The sequence below is a fragment of the Phocoena phocoena genome, chromosome 2 (assembly GCF_963924675.1).
Source record: "Phocoena phocoena chromosome 2, mPhoPho1.1, whole genome shotgun sequence".
Classification (NCBI taxonomy): domain Eukaryota; kingdom Metazoa; phylum Chordata; class Mammalia; order Artiodactyla; family Phocoenidae; genus Phocoena; species Phocoena phocoena.
Window position 1 is genome coordinate 39,010,119 of NC_089220.1, and position 22,233 is coordinate 39,032,351.

General features: G+C 43.2%; 1 protein-coding gene across 1 annotated transcript in view; it reads right to left on the reverse strand.

Annotated features, from left to right (window-relative positions):
• The window catches only part of SYT16 (synaptotagmin 16), a 114,435-nt gene that overhangs the window by 18,356 nt on the left and 73,846 nt on the right, over nucleotides 1–22,233 (reverse strand). Inside the window, exons 2-5 of the mRNA XM_065871570.1 lie at nucleotides 16,937–17,149; nucleotides 11,431–11,687; nucleotides 5,427–5,867; nucleotides 2,341–2,530 (exon numbers count right to left, since the gene is read on the reverse strand). Of these exons, the coding sequence (XP_065727642.1) occupies nucleotides 2,341–2,530; nucleotides 5,427–5,867; nucleotides 11,431–11,687; nucleotides 16,937–17,149 (1,101 nt within the window). The remainder of the gene's footprint in view (nucleotides 1–2,340; nucleotides 2,531–5,426; nucleotides 5,868–11,430; nucleotides 11,688–16,936; nucleotides 17,150–22,233) is intronic.

The following is a 22,233-nucleotide window of genomic DNA, read 5'->3' on the forward strand; positions in this document are numbered from 1 at the left end:
AATGAAGGACCAATGTCGTCAACATCTCAAGCCCTTGAAAGTACCAAGAGGTCCCTTTCAGAATCTCCACAAAAGAAACTTCTACTTTCTCAACCCCCCCTAATTAAACTGGCTTTTCCTCAAGTACCAGCATTCTATGTAAACAAAAAACTTTTGTCTTCACTATTGGGTTTCTGCTTTAATTAATAGCATCACAGCAACACTGTCTTCTATTACTTTGGTCACAAAGATACAGCATGTCAGTTACATTTGTCAGTTAAACTGTAGCACTATTCTATGAAAAATCATGTAAATGCCAAACTGACTTAAACTTCTGGAATGAAATTAGTTTCAAAATGAGGACTTGCCTTTTTTCCTACTCAGTTTTAAATATTTGTTATAAGAGTTTCCTCTATGGCATATTTTCTTTTATATAGAAATGCATGAAGTTTCACGAGCACCATTCTCAACATCACAGCTTTATATGTAGTATCCCTACCTAGAAAGTATATATTATTATGATCCCATTTTACAGATGAGGAAACTGAGAGTCGAAAAAGTTTAGTAACTCACACCTACTAAGTGACAAAAACCTTAGATTGGCACACTCCAGTTGATGCTTTCTTAGCCACCATGCTGTCCTTCTCCCCTGTATTGCCTGGGATGACCCAGCATGCAAATTAAAGCTTCCCAGCACAGACTGGAATAGGCCATGATTGTGTGATCCACCTCCACATCATTCTCTGCAGCTGCACCATGTTCTTCCCTGAAAAATTTTCAGATCTCACCAAATCTCAGGAAGACAGGGAAAGAGATCAGAAAAGGCTCTGCAGGGAAAGCAGTAAATCCAGATCTTTAGTAAATCCAGAGCTTTTTTTTTTTTTAAAAAAAAAAAAAAAAAAAAAAGCTGTATCTGGAAAAAAGAGTCTAGCCATGCAATTAATAATCAACACCTACTATGGATTTTAAATAGCTCTTACCTGGTTCTGAGAGTCGATACAGAATATGGCCTATGCCTCTGGTCTCTTCTGTTCTCCAAAGTGCTGGGCTTTCCTTACTAACTTGCTCTAATGCCTTTAACACAGACTGACTAACAAGATACTATTGAACAGAGACATTGTGGGTGGCAGCACAGTTAAAGATTAAAAGGAGTGAGAGCCCAGATTTGGTTGTAGGAGCTGACCTTTTTCTACCAGCTCAGCTGGCTCTTCATGGGATGCTGACATGTGAGGCTGGAGTCCATTGCCCCTTGCAGCCTATCAAGGCTGACTTCGTCCTTATTTCAGCAAGTTTTGGCTGCCTGGGGTGGACACCCTCACTTATGCTCCACTCTACCCAATTCTATTTTACTTTCTCAGACTCAAAAGGCTGGAATTTCAACAGCATTTTCCAGACTCTCTTGCAGCTAGAATTCTAGATATAAATTAGATTCCTCAAATTAGATATGGTTGCATGAGAGCCAGAAGGCAGAAGTGAGGCAGAAACCATCTTCCCACCCTTTCTTAAGCTGTTTTTGCTGATAAGCAAGATCATTAAAGATGAGCTGATTTTTTTAGCAGCATTATTCCAAGGTTCAATCTCTAGCTTCTTGGGTATTGAGAGGCAATTTGGCGGCAGCAGCCACAGCATCTTTATTCTGGCTTCCTGAGCCCTGGACGGCAGCTGCGCGAGTATGTCTTGAGCTGCTCTTTCCAGGTGTGATCTCAGAAGCTGCCCTGGTGAGTCAGGCCTGGATTGCCCCACATCTTCCTGTTCCACCTCCTCCACCATCAACCACATAACCACTCACATTTCTTGAACGCTCACTATGTGTCAGGCACTGAATGTTCTACATAAATCATTTTATTTAAACCCCAAAACCACCCATGAGAAAGGTACTATTAATATTCCTTTGTTCCAGATGAGTCTGCTGAGATTCAGAAAAGAGAGGTAAATTGTATAGGATCAGAGCAAAGCTAGCAGGTGAATGAGTAGAGCTGGAATTAGATCCCCAAACTGCCTGGCTCCAAAGACTGAGCTCTGTCTCTTTAAACGTATTTGAGGACCTGGGACCTAATAGCAGATTTGAATTGTTCATATGTGTTATGTTGCTGAAAAGACATCATTCTTTTTCCCCTTTAACGATCTACACGTAGAAGCCAGCCTATTTTGTATCAAGATGCATCCAGATATCGAAGGAGGCTTCAATCTAATTAAACAGAAAGGCATTTGAAAAATCCAGAGGTATCACTTGGTAAAAACGTGTCTAAGTCACACCAAGATCATTTTTATTGTAAAAGTTAGAGAACTGAGATGAAGGCAGACACAGCCTTCTTCCTGCCTCTGGGAAGACCAGAGCTGGGGGTACAGGCATGAACTTACCAGGCACTCTGTTAACCGCGAGGTTTCGGAAATGGCTGCCTTTGATCATCTCCACGGATAATCGCCCCGTTGTGGCATTGTATGATAGCCCCACCAGCAGCTCTGGCGCCCCTCCATGTGACAGCGACTGCGTGGATGAAGCACTGTCACTGTGAGAAACTGCAGATGGGCTGAGCGGAGACTCTCCACTCTGGAGGAGAAGAACAACAAAGGATCCATTGGCCCCACTGCACTCCTCTCCCTTACAGAAAGCCAATATTATGTTTGGTGAAATTGTGGCCCAGTCTCCACTGCTGCCAAAGATTACTAATGGCGCACTCGGTGTGAATGATAATAGGGCCTGGGGAACGCAGCTTTGGATGGGATCCTCTGCATTATTAGCAGACATATTTGTTTCAAGAACTGTCTCCATTCACTCTTTCCTCTCTAAAGACAAAACGGACAAAGATGTTATTACTAGTGTAAATCAAACCCTGGAAGATACATGGAGAGCTAACAGGACACTTAATATAGACCCAAATTTCAATGAGTCTATATTAGACCCATATGGAACCCATCCACTCCAGGCATGAGTTCTATGGAACCTGTCCACTCCAGGCATGAGTTCTGCTTCTGTTCTCTGCAGCCTCTTCAGGAATGTAGCAATACAGGAGGCATTTTGTCTTCACCAGAAAAGAAATGACCACTGGCCATCTACCACCCCATAGAACATTTGGCCCCTGGTTCTGCTTTTTCATGTTGTCAGGAAGATGGCAGATGCTACATTTTTTCTTCCTAAGGAGATGCATTATATTGAATGTGAACACTTTTACAACTGTTTAGTGAGGAAGCTGACACATGGACTGTGCATCTTAGAGACCTTGCAGGTACCAGGGGACTCCACACTTTGTGTCATGTATTCATGCATGTGCTTCTCTAAAGCACCCACCTCTATACACCACACTGGGAAGAGGAAAGCAAAGTAGATCGGACACTGACTCTCACTCAAGGAGCATGAGTGGGAGTGGACCCTGAGGGGCAGGCCAGCCAGCCTCCCGGACCCACAACTGCTCCAACGTTTCTTCTCAACATCTGCAATCATTTCCTAAAACTTCTTATCAGGAACCCCAATAAATACATGCATTGAAAGAAATTAAATATTCTTCACATCCCTGTTTACCAAGCCATGGACATCCCTGTAGAGCCCATGGAGGCTTTCATGGAACACAGTTTGTAAACTACAGGGCTAGGTGGTTTTGATAGATGCCTTATAGCCCCTGCTGTCTGGATGATGATAACCCAACAATGAAATATTTGCCTAGTTTGGGGTGAGGGCCACCCCCTCCCCTGGGCTTGTGCAGATGTGTCCACTGTGGCACCTGTCACTGCACAGCTTGCCTCTCGCATCAAATTCTCAACCTTATAAATCCCCCAGTCCACAGGGCATGGCCCAGTGTGTAGCTTATAATCATGCTCAACAAATAACTGGTGAATGGGGGAATTTTTACCTTCAAGGTTCTTTCACACTGGCTCATTTCCCCCACTCAACTCTGTGTCCCCAGCACAGGGCCCAGGGCCCGGCACAGAGAAACAGGGGTGTAATAATACCTATCCTTATGCTTTATGGTGCAGGATTCCTCTGACCTCCTGTGGCTTCTGTTTCCCAGGATTTCAGAAACACTCTACTCAGAGCTTAAGAAAACAGAGGGATTTGAACAGAGATCAGACATGATCTGGCTTATGTTTTAAAAGGCTCTTTCTGGCCCCAGTGTTGGGAATAGTCTATAGAGGGCAAAGGCGGAAGCAGGGAGATGACTAGGAGGCCATTTCAGTAATCCAGCCGAGAGTCAGGCTCTGGTTAGATTTTCAAGATAGAGCCAGTGGAATTTCAGGTGGAAAGGAGAGAAGTCACAAGTGACTTTTAAGATTTTTGACCTGAGCAATTAAATGAACGAGATTGCCTTTAACCAAGATGGAAAGACTGCAGGTAAAATAGATTTAGTGAGGCAAGAATCAGGATTTTGAGTCTGGAGATATGAATTTTGAGACATCTATTAAAAATGTAAGTGGCTGGATCTCCCATCAGCGCACGCTGGCCTTTCTGGCTCCTTTCCCCTTCCTCAGACAAGTCAAGCTCTTTCCCACCTCCTGATGTCTGCATATGCCAGCCCCTCTGTCTGGAATCCCCGTCCTCCACATGGCATCCAGTCTGGCTCCCTCGATTCCTCGAGTTCTCTCGTATCACCACCTGAAAGATACTTTCTCTGACCTTCTAAAGCAGCAGCAGCCTCTGCCTCTCTCTCTTTGCCTACCCCAGTTTGTCTTTTGTCACCTTCCTCCACCAGACTGTACGCTCTGTGAGGGCATCACCTGTTTTGTTCTTTCCTGCATCCCCTCTGCCTATACGGCACCTGACATATAATTGGTACTCAGCAAACATTTTGGAATGGATGACTGATTTGTCCAATAGCCTAAGATAGTTACCCGATCTTTTATGTGATTTTTAAAAGGAGATCCTCACACTGGATGACATATAACCCACGGGAAGAGAGGGTTACCCATCTTGTAGACATAAAAGCTGTGCTGTATTATTTTGCAATCTGAGGGACACAGAGGACGGAGCATGTGGGAGAAGCCCAGTCATATAAATGGAAGGTTTTAGAAGTGGCTGGAGTTCAGGGCTTCCTATGCAGCCTATGTAGGCATACCTGTTAAGGACCTCACCTTGAAAGTCCCATCATCTCTGAGATGCATCATGATGCATGCTGGGGTCAGGGCAGGGGGATGGGTGGTAGGACCACTTATCAACTAACGAGAAGGCCAAAAAACCTCTCGCAGTTTCCCCGTGCCCTCCTTCACCATGCTGCTGTCATTTCCTAAAATGGACAGGGAACACATCCATCAGGTTACAGCGACTATGGGCACACACAAAAAAAGAAAACCCATTGTACCGTGAAGTGCAGATCATGTCTCAGAAGGATGAGGAGAGCCAAATGGAAAATTAAATTAAGGTGTTTGAATTCACGGGCTGAATGTACTAAATCAAGGGCTGACAATTCCAGATCCTCACGTAGCGCATCATTAGCAGCACCATTTAACATACTCACAATGATATTACTTCTTGGCTCCAGAACCAGAGTCACTTTCATTTCCCCTTCTTGGTGCAGGTGGCTGAGATAGAAGAGCCTCTCGCCCATCATTCTCTCCCAGGTCATCTTGCGGGTGGCGTACAGGCGGAAGCGGACAGCACAAGCAGCCACATCTCTGGGCTCCAGCTTGGCGAAGGTGACTTTCTCCTTGAAGATGGGGTTGGGCCCTCTCTGTATGTTCGTCCTGCCCCTCTGTTTCTTACTGGGCAGCAGCACGACATGCACTTGCCAGGAGTTGATGCCACTTCGGTCCTTATCTGGGAGGCCCTGTGCTCTTATGATGGTCACTGTGAGCTTCTGGCTGGCAGCTCTATATTCAAAGATGACATCCAGGCCACCACATTTTGCGATGGGCTCCGGGACCCCAGATGGCACTTGAAAATTGGTTGCATCCTGTTCCTGTTGCAGACAGAGGGAAAGATTAGGAATGGAACAAGGCCTAATACATCGTGGAAAGATGGTGCCCCTCTGTGCTTCTTCAGAACCTCATTCTTTTGGACTGTTACCATATATCCCTAAACATTAGAAAGGTCTGTTTCCTGGTCTCTCTCTCCACTGGACTGTCAATTCTTTGAGGGTACAGCACTGGGCACATGGTAAGCCTTCATGAATGCTTTTGGAATGAATGAACAAAGCTTTTATATTTTGCAAAGTGCTTTCCTCTACACTGCCTCTCAAAAAAAGCACAATTGACCACTATCATTGAAACCAACTGAGATACTAAGTCTAAAACTAGTCAATTATGCAAGTGCCAAAAGGTAACTTCCTCAAGTGCCAGGAGAAATGGTTCAGCCTGGGCCTGTGCTCTCTGAGCCAGGACCTCCTGCCGATAAGGATCCTAACGGGGGTCACAGACAGGTGATCCTTCAGTAGATTTTCAATCTACGTGGCAGAAAATGTTCGGGGCAGAGCTTCTCAAACATCCGAGTGGACTTGAATCATCTGGGAATTCTGATTCAGTAGGACTGGGGTCAGGCCTGAGATTCTGCATTTCTCAGGCCACAAGGATGTCTCAGCTGGACTCAAATCACTCTTGGAGTAGCAAGTGTTTAAACCCTGGAGACAGAACACCTGGGTTGAAATCATAACTCTACTATTGACTAGCTTTTTGGCCATGGCCAAACAGTCCAGTCGCTCTGTACTCCAGCTGAAAAATGAGCATCAAGGTACCTGCTTGATAGAGTGTTGTTGTGAGGTTTTAATAGACGTGGGGAAATACCTGGCTCAGACCAGCCTCCACAGATATCTATTCCCATCGCTGGACTGATACTACTTATTTTCAAACACGGCCCCTCATTATGAAATACACTTTTAGACAGCAGTTCACCTCAGCCAGTCAGATCCGATGACCTCCCTGAGAAAACTGAGCTGAACTACATTTACTTTACTATAATGAACCACCCTCTAACAAACTATTACTAATGTCAACATAATTTGATTTTTTTCCTCTGAAGGCATGCCTCTTACTCATAACTAAACTTTGGTTTGATTCTTATTGTAAATCAGAAGCAGTTCTTCTTTATGCAATTGAACACCAACTTTGCTAATTCAAAGAACTCTTTATTTTTAAAAATATGATACACTTCAAAAATGCATGTTCATCAATGAAACTTTCCCATAGATCTAGGTGAAAGTGCATGGTTCTCTGGAATGAGACGTGCTTAGGAATCCCAGGTCCATCACTTACAACCTTTAGGACATTGCACAAATTATTTAATCTTTCTCACTTTCTGTTTTCCTCAACAGCAAAAGGGGGATGATACCTACTTTATAAGCTTGCTGTGAAAATTAAAGGACTTGACACATAGTAGACATCTAATAATTGCCCTCTCTTTTAAGATTCACATTAATCTACCAAGAAAATTTAGGCTTCTTGCAAAATAAGGGAAGCTTTTTACATCCTTTCCTCTGAGCATGCATTCATGTGTGAGTGTTTCTATTCAGAGGTACTTAGTTTCAAGTGATAAAAGTGGTTGCTATAGAGACTTCTGAATACAACTGACTAGTGTAGATATAATATTAGAAGCAAGTCTCCAAGGAGTTAGGCTAACTCAAAAACCAAGTCACAGTCTTCCGTTCAAACTCCCATCTATTTTAGCCTACCTTTGGTCATCTCCATATTGCTTGCTGGACCATAAGTAGCAACAGCTAACATCCACTAAGCCCTCCCTTATGCCAGGTACCACACTAAACCCTTTATGGACTGTAAAAGCCCACTCTTATGCACTTTGGAACTTCTTGGCCTCCCCCTCTGTTCCATTTTCCCCTATAGGCTGTCTGGGCTCTAAGTGGCTTCTCCCTGGCACAATCCAACAAAGTCTTGCCTCCCTCCCATGCAAGGTAACTCTCAGCTCCCACCACAGGCCTCTCCGTTGATGTCAAGGCTTGGAAATGTACAGAATCCTGCTTGGCACTCATGTATATAAAGTCCAGAGTCGGGGGGCGGGGTGGGTGGTGTTAATGCCCCATGCAATAAATTTTTCTCCCCTTGGACAGATGTCCTGAGACTAGTTTATACAGCTTCTTAGGGTATGGTTTCACAAGAGCAAGCCATGAGTCACAATTAGTGGTAGCCAACTCCATTAGACATTCTCATACCGGCTCTCCCTTCCCTGCCTCACCCTCCTCGTCCTTCACTCTTGTCGCCGGGAATTGCATGTCCTAACAAAGTAGGCTCTGCTTTTGGGAAATCCAGCTAAGAAACATCTTTTTTTTTTTTCTGTGGTACGCAGGCTTCTCACTGCCGTGGCCTCTCCCGTTGTGGAGCACAGGCTCCGGACGCGCAGGCTCAGCAGCCATGGCTCACGGGCCCAGCCGCTCCGTGGCATGTGGGATCTTCCCGGACCGGGGCATGAACCCGTGTCCCCTGCATCGGCAGGCGGACTCTCAACCACTGCCCCACCAGGGAAGCCCCAGAAACATCTTTTAGACATTCATATTAACCTAATGAGGTAGGTATTTCAATATCTTCATTTTATGGGAGAGGAAACTAAGGCTTAGAATGGCTAAATAACTTAAATCCTTGCCCCCAGTATCATATGCCCAGCCAGAATTATCCAAGATTTGCCAGTATTAATGCTCAAAGTCCCAAGCTTTACGGGGAACCATGATGTCTACCTTCTTCCCCCACAAACCTTTCACCCTAGCTATTTATAAGTATAGTAAGTGTGTGAGATGAAGAGGGGATAAGATGGACACATCTTATTGGAAGTTGGAAACTTCCAACTTATTGGAAGTTGGGAGCTGGAAACACACACTACTTTGAATTTCATATCCTTTTAGGCCCCTGCTCTTGATATTAACTAACAGTTCCTAGTTTTGTCATCAACTTCAATGCCAAGGTTAAAATATCCTAGTTAATGAGCATCTTCCCACTTATCTATCAGGCTCTCTGTTCAGATAAATGCTCACTCCATCTGCAGGTTTGTGGTGAAGTCCTGGGGAAAGGGTCTGAAATAACTGTCCTATGAAACTTGAATCTGACGCCACTCCAGGCAATGGCCAGGCTCTGGATGGGGACAATCCAAGCTGTGGTCCGTGAAAACTGGGCTTTGTGGCCCCTTCCTGGGCTGATCTGAGACCAAGATTTGTGAAGGCTGATATTTTTATAGCAATTAATTATTTCAACACACTCTACCTATCAGCAGGCAACTAAAGGCGCTCCTCTTGTGGGTACTGTTAATACCACTAATCCATCTGACCTTCCTGCGAGGCAAAAATCTCTTCATTTTTATCCCCATTTGGCAGATTTTAATTAACTTCTCAAGGCCAATCAGTTAATCAGTGGAAAGCGGAGATGAAAAGTGGGACAGCTGCCTCTCTGTGCACTCAAAATCACCAGCCACCCTCCCATCGTCTTCCCTGCCAAGCCTTAGGTCTGCAGGAAAAAGTCGACAGCCTTTTCCGGCAGAGAAGAGCAGTGATTGCAAACCCATCAGCCTAACAGGTAGTCACACTGCATGACCAGTTCCCTTCTGAGGCAAAATAAATGATTCCTTTAGCTCTCGTATCCTGGGTTTTTCTTTACGATGGGAATACTTGTGTCACATTGTCAAAACCCATGAAGATATAAAGATTTTCTATCAAACCGAAAGGCTTTCTGTTTTAGCAAGATAGTGTTAATGTCATCTGTGTGGCCCAAAGTAAACAGACCCACAGTGTGTTCCCGATGCCAGATACGCAGGGGAAGACAGGCTTCTTAATACAGCTAAGAGGCAAATAAATCAATTCTTAAAAGGCGAGCTAAGCCTGCAACGCAGGCATTTACGGGAACTGCCTCCGAGCTGCATCTGAGGTTCTACTGTAGGAGCACCAAATTACAGTTTTTGCCTCAAAATAGATAGGAGGTTGAATGGAGCACACAGAGATGTCTGGGTATTTTTGAAGTCTGAGAACATTTAGTGCCCTCAACATCAAATCTACTAAAGCTCCATGAGGCAGGTAAATGGGGGGCTATCTGGAGAAAGCAATTCCAAGGCTAATGGTACAGTTATCAAGGGGAGAGACTGTCAATAGGCAGGTAAACAGTTCCGTTTTGTTGTTGTGGCGAGAGAGCCAAAAAGCATAGTATTTTTAAACATTAAATGTTACTGTGTGGGATGTGATATGACTCTTGGCAGTAAACTGGTAGGGAAGCACAATTTATTTTACAAAACGTATAAGGTTGATAGCTTTGAGGGTCTCTGTATGAAGGTTTGCTTTTAACCAGCCACAAGCCACCTATCTGTGTGGCCACTTCTGGTCCTCAGCAGTAACACAACACCCAGGCACACCTGCACCTGTGCCATCTCCTTATGCGCTCTCTACATGCCCCAGTGCCTTAGCAGTCAGGCTTTGAAACATAACTATCTGTGATTATTTTTCTTCTCCTTGATTTGGAAAAGCATTTGAGCATTTGGTGTTTATGACAGTCCAGGTCCTAGTAAGAGATGCGTCCTGTTTCTTTTCTCAGTCAGACTGATACTAACAAAATCCATCCACCCTTCTCCTTCCTCTATTTGCACAAATTAAAAGTTTCATATAGTTACGTGACTTATTTCATCAAAATTAATTTCAAAGTAGGTACTAGACACCACTATTTAATATGTCTTAATGTCACAGAATCATAATCAGAGGGGTCTAGCTAATAAAGAATAACCATAAGTGCCTGTAAGGTAAAACAATGTTTGTAAATTCTTATCACGGTGCCTGACACATAGTAATTGCTCAAAAATGGTAGTCTCTATCATCGTCACCTCCAGTCATACTTCTGGGTGTTTAGGCATATTCGAGAGTAAGTTTCAATTGAAAAAGAAATTTAGACGACGCGTCTTTTATCAGAGATTCATCCAAAAAGCAAAGTCAATGGCCAGAGGATCATGATAGACTAATGCCATCGCCTAGATCTTCAATTCAGTTCGGAGCTAACAAATATGCTCATACTGTAAGATCTTCCTCATGATATCTTGTATAATCTCATTTGCAGGGGCATTGTATTTTAGTTTCATTTTCGAATAATTCTCACATGCAAAGAATCATAACTCAAGATTTGGTGTAAATAAAAATAAACTCCATTTAATTGAAACCATGAAGGAAATAATCCAGTCTCCCTAAAGAACTAAAAACCCGTTATAGATTAAAAAAAAGAAGCCTGATGGTTGCTGGGTTCATTCTGCCACCATGCTTCTTTTTATTTTTCCGTTTTGCTAGATTCCACTTATATATGATTCTTTTATTGGTACACATCAGGGCTGGGCCTTGGTCATCTGAACAAAAAATATATTTCCATTAAAGGCTCTTAAGGTGTTTGTTCTTCAAAGCAATGCTTCCTTCTTTTGGAGAAATTTTTTCTTGAGGGATGGAGGAGGGGAGAAAGAAGTGGGGGGAAGGAAAAGGGGGAAGGGAGAGGGGAGGGGAAGGAGAACGACCAACCAGAGAGCACACAATACTCGAGCAAGAAAAAAATGGAAAACAAACAACTTGCCTCTGGACTCCACACGGAGGAGCTGTCAGTGGCATACGAATCTTCAAATCTCCGGTTATTAAAAGCTGTCTCCATCTCCAAGCTGCCCTGTGTGGACTGCCGGCTGAGGCTGCGGACCACGCTGGTCTCTTGGGGAGATGTGCCATGCTGCCTGGTGTCCCCCACCTCACAAGGGGACTGTGTGTGGGCAGAGATGGGGTCATCTTCACCATAAGACAGATTCTCAGAATAAGTCAGTTGGCTGGCTCCATCCAAACCTAAATTTGCAAAAGGGAAACTCTCTCAAATATATTATCATGTTTCACCTTTTTATCTAGAGAAAATAAGCAGTAGCAACTACACCAATCAAGTCTGCAAAAACAAACTCACTAAACAACACCTGCAGAAACATACTTTCATCTATATGGTAGATAAATTTGGTCCATAAAATCGAAACCCATTAGTTCATTATGTAGGGTACAAGAAGGTTTAATGCTTTATAATAATATGAGTATAAAGGATGAGCATTATGTGGATAAAATAAACACATTAGCATTTGGTTGGAGCTAATGACCACAAGACCTTCGGGATGAATCTAGAAAGCAAGAATAGTGATCAGCTATAGAGATCATATGTTTTCCTGGCTTTACCATTCTTCCGTCTCTCTTCCACGTTCGCCATATCACCCTCTGCTCAAAAGGCTTCAGTGGTTCTCTCAAGCAAAAAGTTCTCTACTTAATCCACGGAAAGAACACTGGACCTGGATTCATATGATCTGAGTTTAAATCCTAGCTCTGCATTAAGAACCTGAACAACATTTGAACTGCCTTAACCTTTGTTTTCTTACCTATAAAATGATGATAAAAGCCATCAGAGAGTCATTGTGGACACATGAAATAATATCTGCCTGGCAACCACCAGCCCTCCCATAAATTTTAGCCTTGCTGACCTGTCTGGCCTCAACCAACCCAGCAAATCCCATTTGCTATACTACCTCCCAACTCACAGACACCTGTGGTTTCACAGGTCCATGAAAATGTTAGCTGTGTATTTTGGTTCACAGCGGTCCTCAAGCCCTCCCTCCTGTCCTTTCCTTCCTGTCCATCCAAAGCCCCGACAACTCCTGAATCTTCCCTGACTCCTTCAGGCTCAGTGTCTTTCTCAGGCCTCGTGTCATCCTATTCTCTTTCTCTTCATCCCCTTCCTCTTCCTCAGTGTCCAGGTTACCCTCAGATAATAAGGAAAAACTGACAGGGTCTCCCTAAGCAACAGCTTTCACCCTAACTTGCTTCCACATCCAGAAAGTAGACAACGATGTCGTATCTCTTGGGCCTCTACTCTTCTCCAGTGGGCCCCATCCCAGGATGATAGAAAATTAGAGATATAGACAGGATTAGTGAGGATGACAAAGTATATATGGTAAATTCAGCTCTTATTTACACACTGTATGATAGCAATTGCTCCCACAGTTGGTCTTAAAATCCGAGCTAAAACATAACGTCCTTGAAAGCGCTAAGCCACATCTGTATACTGCATAGTCTTTATCTACCACTGGGTTTTACTAAATCTCAAATAACTTTAAATGCTAGGCAGATAAAAAATATTTGAAACAGTCAGGTGTGTAGCAATATCGAGTGGTGGTGACAGTGGTTTAGCAGACAATATATGACCCACATACAATAAACACCCAAATTTTAAAATACGTTATCACCCTATGCAGACCATATAAAAACATCTTTGGGAAGACTTGGTTTTCAGGGCACAACTTCAGACTCCTGATTTGGGATTTTGCCAAACCATGGCAAGCCATTGAGATGTTCCCCATCTGCCCTGTTATTCTTAATAATTCACTTCAGGCCTCTTAGAAGCTCTGTCATAAGGCACCTAACACCTTTACATTCACATTTTCCGTTATTTGGCAAACGCCCTTAAAAATGGCCACAGAAAATGACAGAACGAGGGATATTCCATATGCAAAGACCCCATAACACAAAGCAGAATTTTCTTCTCAGGCTCTAATTAGCCCATCCATTCCTCACATACACGAACACTAAAATGTCCTATTAAACAGTGGGTCATCCATCAACGTGTGTAGCACCCAGCAGGATCTCAGCACAAAATCTAACTTTGCCAAGAAATTACCCCCATAAAATTGTCTCATGACTTCAACTCCTACGGTGATAATACTTAGATCAGTAATAATGGAATTTTCAAAAGCTACATTAAAGCCTTGAAAAGCTATTCATAACTGAAAAACATAAGAACTATATTAATGTAACAAACCATTTTCCTTGACAGACAAGCAAGGAATGAATTAGAAAGGCAAATCTGGGGGACAAGTCAAGTTGCAAGGAGGGGTAAGGGGAAAGGTGATTCCCTGTTACATAAAGCAGTCTTCCTGTGCTTTAAGTTAAAGAAGGTCATGTCACCTTAAATACATATGGAAAAGTAATTGCCTGTTGTCGAGAAATGTATCCTGGCTTCTTAGAAATTACAGGGCATAAGTATGTCACATCAACCATATTTATTTTAGTAGAGGAACATTTTTAGTTCATATCCCATTTTGATGGAGTGTAAACCTATTATCCAATTACTTTCTTTCTACTCCCAGACCCCTCCCTCCATCACCCATATACCAATACTTTTGCTAACCATCTGTGATGGTCAGTTTTACGTGTCAACTTGGCTATAGGCCTCAATTATTCAATCAAACAGTAATTTAGGAGTTACTGTGAAGGCATGTCATAGGTGTAATTAAAGCCCTTAAGCAACTGACTTTCAGTAGAGGGGATTATACTACATAATCAGTCCATTGAAAGGCCTTAAGAGGAGAACTGAGGCATCCCTGGAGGAGAAGCAATTTCATCTATGGACTGAAGTTTCATCTCCTTCCTGAGAGTTTCAGCCTATCCTTCCCAGCAGCCTGTCCTGTGGATTTCAGAGCTGCGTATTCCAGTGGCCTACACAGCCCCTACAATCGCATAAGTCACTTCTTTGCAATAAATCTCTTGAAATATAATATATATATATATATATATATATATATATATATATATCTCACCCTGAAATCCCCTTCATATCTGATTGATACAATCTTGCCTGATACACCATAAACTCTTGCTTGATACACCATCCTAAACAAAAGTGAGCACAGATTCTGGGGATGATTGACCTGTTTTAAATGACACCAGGAAGGTAATGACTAGCTTCTATGAAACACCCTAAGAACTAAATATTTCACAAGCAAAAATAAGGCTTTGCTCAAAACAAACAAACAAAAAGCCCAATAAGTGGGCTATCATTCTGCAGCCCACCTTTCGTGCGTAAAGACCTCATGCACAACTTCTGATTCAGATCACCTGGCTCAAACCCTCTTTGACATTATCAGGAATACAGGGACAATTAATGCACAATAACACTAAATCAGATATGTGAGACAGGAGAGAACTTGCCTGGAATATGAAGATTTTTTACGTGGGTTTGGGCCTTGAATTTCACTGGTCCAACATTTTGAATGCATTTTTTAAGTGAAACAATTGTCGACAATTAAATTTGATCTTAGAAAATTGTGTTTAAGGTAGAGGGAAAAATAGCTAAATAGATAGAGAACAGGCACCAAAAAACAGATCCTCTCTGGGGTTCATGCTTAATCTTTTCCTTATTCTTTACTGCGGATGCAAATTCATTGATCTAAAGATGAACCAAAAAAAAAGGAACACAGAAAAAAAAAATCATGCAATAAAAATTACATTAACATTTCCATGGCATTTGATAACCTAAAATTTAGCACACAGTTAATCATTCCTATGAAAATCCTGATGATTTTCTTCCAAATCTACAGGTAATTCATTTAATGTAGTGGACATTTTCCTCCGTCCGACAGAGAAAAATTTAGCCTTTCTATCACCATCTGTCAAAAACTTCAGAATTGCACAAGTTATGACAAAAGTTGTTGCTAATTCCAGGAAGGGTGAGGGCTAGAGTGTTTGTGAGAACTCTCAGAACAGCAGCCATTTGTATAAATCAAAATCTAGACACTTGGGCTTCTGGGAAATGGGGCCATTAGCTTTAGAATTAAACAAGCTACTGTAGGGGATCAGCTGCTATTAACTTTCATTAGCTAACATTTGCCGTCTCAGTGGAGAGAGAGGAATGCTGTGATGTAACAGCAGAGAAAGAGAAAACAGGAGAGGGGGTGAGGAGATGACAGAGGGCCATTAGCTACTGCTACTATGCTTTGGTTACATCGGGAGTTTATCTCCTGGCTTACCTGGGGCTAAAAAGGAGAGCAGTAAAATGTTACGTAGGCCCATGCCAATAAGTAAAATTACATGATGGTCAGCAAATTATTATATTCCTGCTGAAAAATAGGGTTCTTTTTATTAATTTTCCTTTTTTCCCCCTGCCTCATCCACATCACCAAATCAGAAATTTCTTCTCTGTTAACTTCTCTCAATTCTGTGCTCTCCTTTTTGTCTTTCTGCTACTAAGTGTTGAAAAACAAGGAAGATCAACTATGCCCCCACTGGTTGGACGGACCACAGGCCCAATGGAAAGAAGAGATTAGAGAACCCAGGTCATTTAGACCAGGTCACTACAGTGGACAGTATGACATTTTCTCTGGCTTTTTACCAAATACACTCCACAGATCCTCCCCTGTTCCAATGTCCTGTGCCTATTCAGGGTTCTGGACATAAAGGAGTTGGAGAGATGCCTGACCTTCGCTGGGGAAAGCACTAAGAAATATCATACTGTTCTTTTCCTAGGTTCTTCTGTGTGCACGGTGGGGAGGGAGAAGGACCCTTGACAAGGCCCACCAGCAGTCACAGGCTGTGCTCACCCTACCTCTGAGTGTCCTCCTCTCCCTTTGTGAAAGGTAAACTTACGATGAAGATGGAGGCTGGCGTAAAACCTGCTCTGACCCATGAATTCTCACACGGGCTGGGGTCCAGAAACTACAGGGAATGAGGGAGGGTGTGCCGGGCATGTGTTGTTTGAAAAAGGTTATTTAATATTATTATAACACATATTTTAATTTGGAAGATAAAACACACCTACTGTTTAAATATTACAAACTATCGAAAGTAAGGCTTCAAAAATCTGAGGTTACATAGATATATGGAAAATAGACTCTACGTTTCCAAATGGGAGGAAAGGCACAGAAGTGCAATGTCAGCAGACAGCTATGTAAAATTTTTGTCCTCGTCAGAAGGCAACAAGATTTTACAAAGCTTGGTAAATACCGTTATAGTCGTTAGTGTTCAAAATGTACAAAGCAGTAACCTACAAGAAAGGAAGGGATCCCACAAGTGGGGGTCAAGACTTTGGCACGTCTGATCCTTTCTCTCTGCAACAAGGCTGCTTGTGAGGTTTGAAGCAGCCCTTTTGCCCTGTCCCAGCCTCTGGGTCCTGCCCTATTTTTCTTTTTCCTCTCTGGACTCTTAGATGCAAGTGCAGTGACTCAAAAACACTCTTACCATTAGACATCCCTGGTCTAGATAAAGGAAAGGTTTGATGCAAAGAATACCTTCGCAGGCAGACACTTCTGTGCTGGCCTCTTCGTGGGTGGAAAGCCAGCGGCTGGGTTTTGGTTTATGCTCCAGTCCTGTCTGCTTTCCTTTCTCAGATGCTCCCGAGCGGAAACCCTGGGACCGGGGCACAGAAATCTCAAATTGTTTGATAACCTCCTCTTCGCTGTCAGAAGATGTGGGCAGCTTCTCATCAACTCCAAAGGTGTTAACTGGAAGCAAACAAGAGCAATGAGTCTCCTGCGGGGCCCATGAGAAAACAGAGATAGATAATCCGGAGAGATAGAAGAACATGGCCAATCAGTCTGGATCAAAGCAGACTGAACCTGGGTAGAAAGAATTCAAAGCACTTTTTTTTTGCGATACGCGGGCCTCTCACTGTTGTGGCCTCTCCCGTTGCGGAGCACAGGCTCCGGATGCGCAGGCTCAGCAGCCATGGCTCACGGGCCCAGCCGCTCCGCGGCATGTGGGATCTTCCCGGACCGGGGCACGAACCCATGTCCCCTGCATCGGCAGGCAGACTCTCAACCACTGCGCCACCAGGGAAGCCCTCAAAGCACTTTTGAAACACAAATTTGAGTCCACAGGAATGAAACAGGAAAAGAAAGCTCAGGAAGGTAATTAGAAGTACACGGCTAGAACCAAGAGAAACCTCTGGGACACCCCTGACTAACATAATGAGCCCTCTTGCTGAGCTGGGTATCCTGCTGATTTGTTATGTTGCTGGCATGTGCTCATGACTGTGAACAGGACAGCAATCTGCACCTGTGCCTTATGTGTAGTTCTCGTCAATGATGACGGAAAATACTCTCTTCGTCTCACCTCAGTTATTAAAACATACAGAGCCAAGCCCCACTTCAGAGAAGAGATATCAGCAACTGAGATCTTCCCCAAACTTCCAGTTTTGACAAGTGACACCACATTGTATGGGTTTAAAAAGTTAATAAATAACTAGTTTATACTAGAAATGCCTTTCTCAGCACCAATGACTCAACCCAAACACCCTTTAAATTATTCGTACCACTTTTCCCACCCCAGCACCCTGCTCTGTCCTCTTTGTTTCTCCAGCAGGCCATGATCATGATCAGTTCTGCCCTCGCCTGTGCTGCTCCTTCCACCTGAAACTCCCCCTCCCGCAGGTGTTGACCTGGCTGGCTCTTCTCACCATGGAGGTCTCAGCTTGACTGTCACTTCAACCTAAACACTTCTCTGACCATCCTCCTACCTGAAGCAGCTCTGTTCCCATACCTACCACCTTTCTTTCTTTCTTTCTTTCTTTCTTTCTTTCTTTCTTTCTTTCTTTCTTTCTTTTCTTTCTTTTCTTTCTTTCTTTCTTTCTTTCTTTCTCTTTCTTTCTTCCTTCCTTCCTTCCTTCCTTCCTTCCTTCCTTTCTTCCTTTCTTTCTTTCTTTCTTTCTTTCTTTCTTTTCTTTCTTTCTTCTCCCCCATAACTTCCATGAAAATAAAGACATCACCTGTTTTGTTACCTGATGTCTCTGTAGTATGTAAAGCAATGCCTGCTGCATAGTAAGTACTTAATAAACACTTGTTAAATGTTGAATAGATTGGTGAATAGCCAGTATTTTCTCCCAAAACCCTGAGTGCTCCTTCCCCCTCCCCAACAACACTCACACATGCTTTCCTGTGCCTGGAATATGCTTTTCCAGCCCCGTCTAGACTCGTCCAGAATCTAGCTCACCATTCAGGTCCCAGCATAGACATCATTTCCTCCAGAGAGTCCTTCCTTGACCCCTTAAATCAAGTTTAGGGATTTAAGGCTCCTTCCACATGCTGTGAAATCACTCCCTGTCCTGTCCTGTCAGTGCTCCCTCCAGCTCTGTGGCAGAATTACCTATTTAATTGCCACCCATTCCACCTAACCTGTACACACCCTGAAGGTAAGGGGCACGTCAGACTGCCCACCTTTGCATCCCTCCAGGCATTATCTCTGTGCTAGGCGCGTGGCAGGCTACTCTGTAAACATTTGCTGAGTGAGATTTGGAAACGATAAATAATAGGGAATTATTTTTTAAAGATTTACTCTTTCCATCCAAAAGTCACACAGTGGCTCCTGGGAAGGATATGGGTGTTAATTCACAGATGGGTCCTGAAGATCACTTCTGAATCAGAGGCTAAGAAGAAATTAAAAAGCAATATTTTAAGTGACAGAAAATACTTTAAACACCAGCCTGGCCAAAACATTTATTCTCTGGCTTAAGAGTTGATTTTCCTGAGGCTCTTTGGAAATTATAACAGACTGAATGCTTTTCACGTGCCAGGGGCTGTCCTAAGCGCCTTACACATATCTCACACAAAACCCCTATTACTGTTCCCATTTTCCAAGTATGAAAATTGAGGTAGAGAAAAGTCTACAACTGGCTGAAGATCGTACTGCCAGGAAGGGGAAGAATCAAGATTTGAATCAAGTCAGCCTGTCTCTAGAGACCACGTTTCTAATCACTCTGCCAGAGAATGGGAGAGAGATGGCAGAAAGAACTCTTATTCTCTGTGCTCACATTAGCTAGCTGAGTCTATGTGGTCAAGTCTCTTAACCTCTCTGACCCTGTTTCTTCATTTGTGGAAGAAATATCTTCACTTTTAAGGTCTGGATAATTTCCCAGGTCTTTTCTAGATCTAAATTCTCCGACTCCAAACATTCTACCTGACAGGCACCAACATTCAATCTGTTTCTCTCTTTTACGGAGCAGCTAATCCATGAACATAAGAGCATAATATTGTTTTCAGCTCACTCAATTCTACTGTTGGCTGTGACCAGCTCCATGGTAGGACCTGAAAAGCTAAGTGTTAGAAAAGATTCCATTGCTGTCTCAACAGAATGCCATTACAAAGGACAGTCTCCTCACGTCTCAACGTGCTGGGCATAGTGCTCTGGCATGGGATGGACCATCACATATGGAAGATACCCAGAGACGAACGGGACCAAAACTAAACTCTCTCCACCTTTAGAGTATAGGACCGGCTAAGCACCTGGGAGATAGTCAGGGAGATACATGCATTGGTGAAGTGGCTGAATTAGACCTCCACTGGCACTTTTTCCAACTCTGATATTCCATTCCATTTGTATTACTAGGCCAGTTTTAAAAAATGTAAATAGTCAAAAGTCCTCAATTCTAAATTAAGTGAGTTAATCCATGGGTATTTCCTCATGTATAAAATCAAGAACTAGGGCTTCCCTGGTGGCGCAGTGGTTGAGAGTCCGCCTGCCGATGCAGGGGACATGGGTTCGTGCCCCGGTCCGGGAAGATCCCACATGCCGCGGAGCGGCTGGGCCCGTGAGCCATGGCCGCTGAGCCTGCGCGTCCGGAGTCTGTGCTCCGCAGCGGGAGAGGCCACAACAGTGAGAGGCCCACGTACCGCAAAAAAAAAAACAAAAACAAAAATAAAATCAGGAACTCGAATTCATTAATTTACCAGTATGTAGTCCTTGATTGTTTTTCAGTGAGTCACTGATCATCCACAGATTCTCCTCACTCAATATAAGAATCATAACAGTAACTATAATACTTCCCATTTACTAAATATATACTATATGCCAGGCACCTTCTGGGCACTTTGCATATATTATCCCATTTAATCATCACAGCAACACCATGAAGTAGGGATGATTATTATTATTATTCCCATTTTAGAGACAGGAAACAGAGGTATAGAGAGGTTAAGTGACTTGCCCTAGGCAACAAAGTTAACAAAGTAACAAAGCTGGGACTTGAACATAGAACCTCTGTTCTTAGTCACTGCACATATCATCAAACATCATTGCATCAGGACACTAGAGCCATATCTAGCTCAGAATGAGGTGAGAGAGGGTTCTACCATTTCCACCCTGAAATCTGCCAGGAGGTTGCTTCCTTTGTGAGAAGAGAAGAGCAGTGGGAAGAAGAGTCAGTCCATGTGAGAGTGAACACACTCAGGCTGCAGTATAACTGGCCCATTGCTCCTCGTGGGATTATAAATGCAACTGCACATGCTATGCTAAGCCTGAGTCCCCAAGGATCTCAGGGAATTCTCTGTTTAAAAAGGAAACCTACCATCTCTCCTAAAAACCACTGAGCAGCAACAGAAATCAATAGTGGTGCTATTATAACAATAAAAGCAATCCCATATAAAGCATTTATCATGTTCCAGGCACTGTTCTAGAATCTTACATATGATAACTTATTTACTCCTTACAATAACCCAGTGAAGTCAATACTTTATTGTCCCCATTCTGTGGATGGGGAAACTGAGGCACCATGAGGTTAGTAATTTGCCACAGTCATAACAGTTAATAAATAGTGGAACCAAGATTCAAACCCAGGTGGTCTTGCTCCAAAGTCAATATTATTAATGACTACATTATGCTCCCGCTACCATCTGCTTCTTCAAGGAAAAAAATCCAGGTTAAAATCTATACAACTGTGTTTGGTCACTAAGACGATAAAATCCCATAAGTTGGGCTAGAAAGGATTTTCATGAGCATCTATGTGTTCCCTCATTTTCACGAAAAGAAACCAAAGCCCAAAGAGGCAAACTGATTTGCCCATGGTTATACCAAGCCAGGACCAAACGGAGGTCTCCAGGTTTCCAGGTCAATGGTTTTGCCTCATTATTTTCCAAGCTCTCTCACTGGTCGGTTATTTTCTCAAATTTAAATTTTGACTCCTACCTTTTTGAAAGATCCCAGCTGCTACTTGCCTTGTAAGAGTCTGTGTCAACAACTAAATAGCTGATCTGGATTTCATTCAACATAAATCTTTGAAAATCACAAAGTCTCATCTAAGTTGTAGCACTTATTTCAGACATAAGATAGTACTTTCTGAAACACTGTATAAATACCAAGTTCAAACCCCTTTCAAGATATGCACTTGGGAAAGAGCATGATGGAAATTTGTAATAGAATCTTCACCTCTGGGCTTCCCTGGTGGCGCAGTGGTTGAGAGTCCGCCTGCTGATGCAGGGGACATGGGTTTGTGCCCCGGTCCGGGAAGATCCCACATGCCGCGGAACGGCTGGGCCCGTGAGCCATGGCCGCTGAGCCTCCGCGTCCGGAGCCTGTGCTCCGCAACGGGAGAGGCCACAACAGTGAGAGGCCCACGTACCCGAAAAAACAAAACAAAACAAAACAAAACACTTAATCTCTTTATCTAATTATCTTGCTAAAACAACAGAGAAAAAGTTGCACAAATGTCATGGATGTGAATACATCTTGAAGTTGAGATTGTCCATTTCACTCAATCACGGAATGCAGGAGATCTTAGACACCCCCTCAGTAGCTACCACCAAAGAGAAGTCAGACT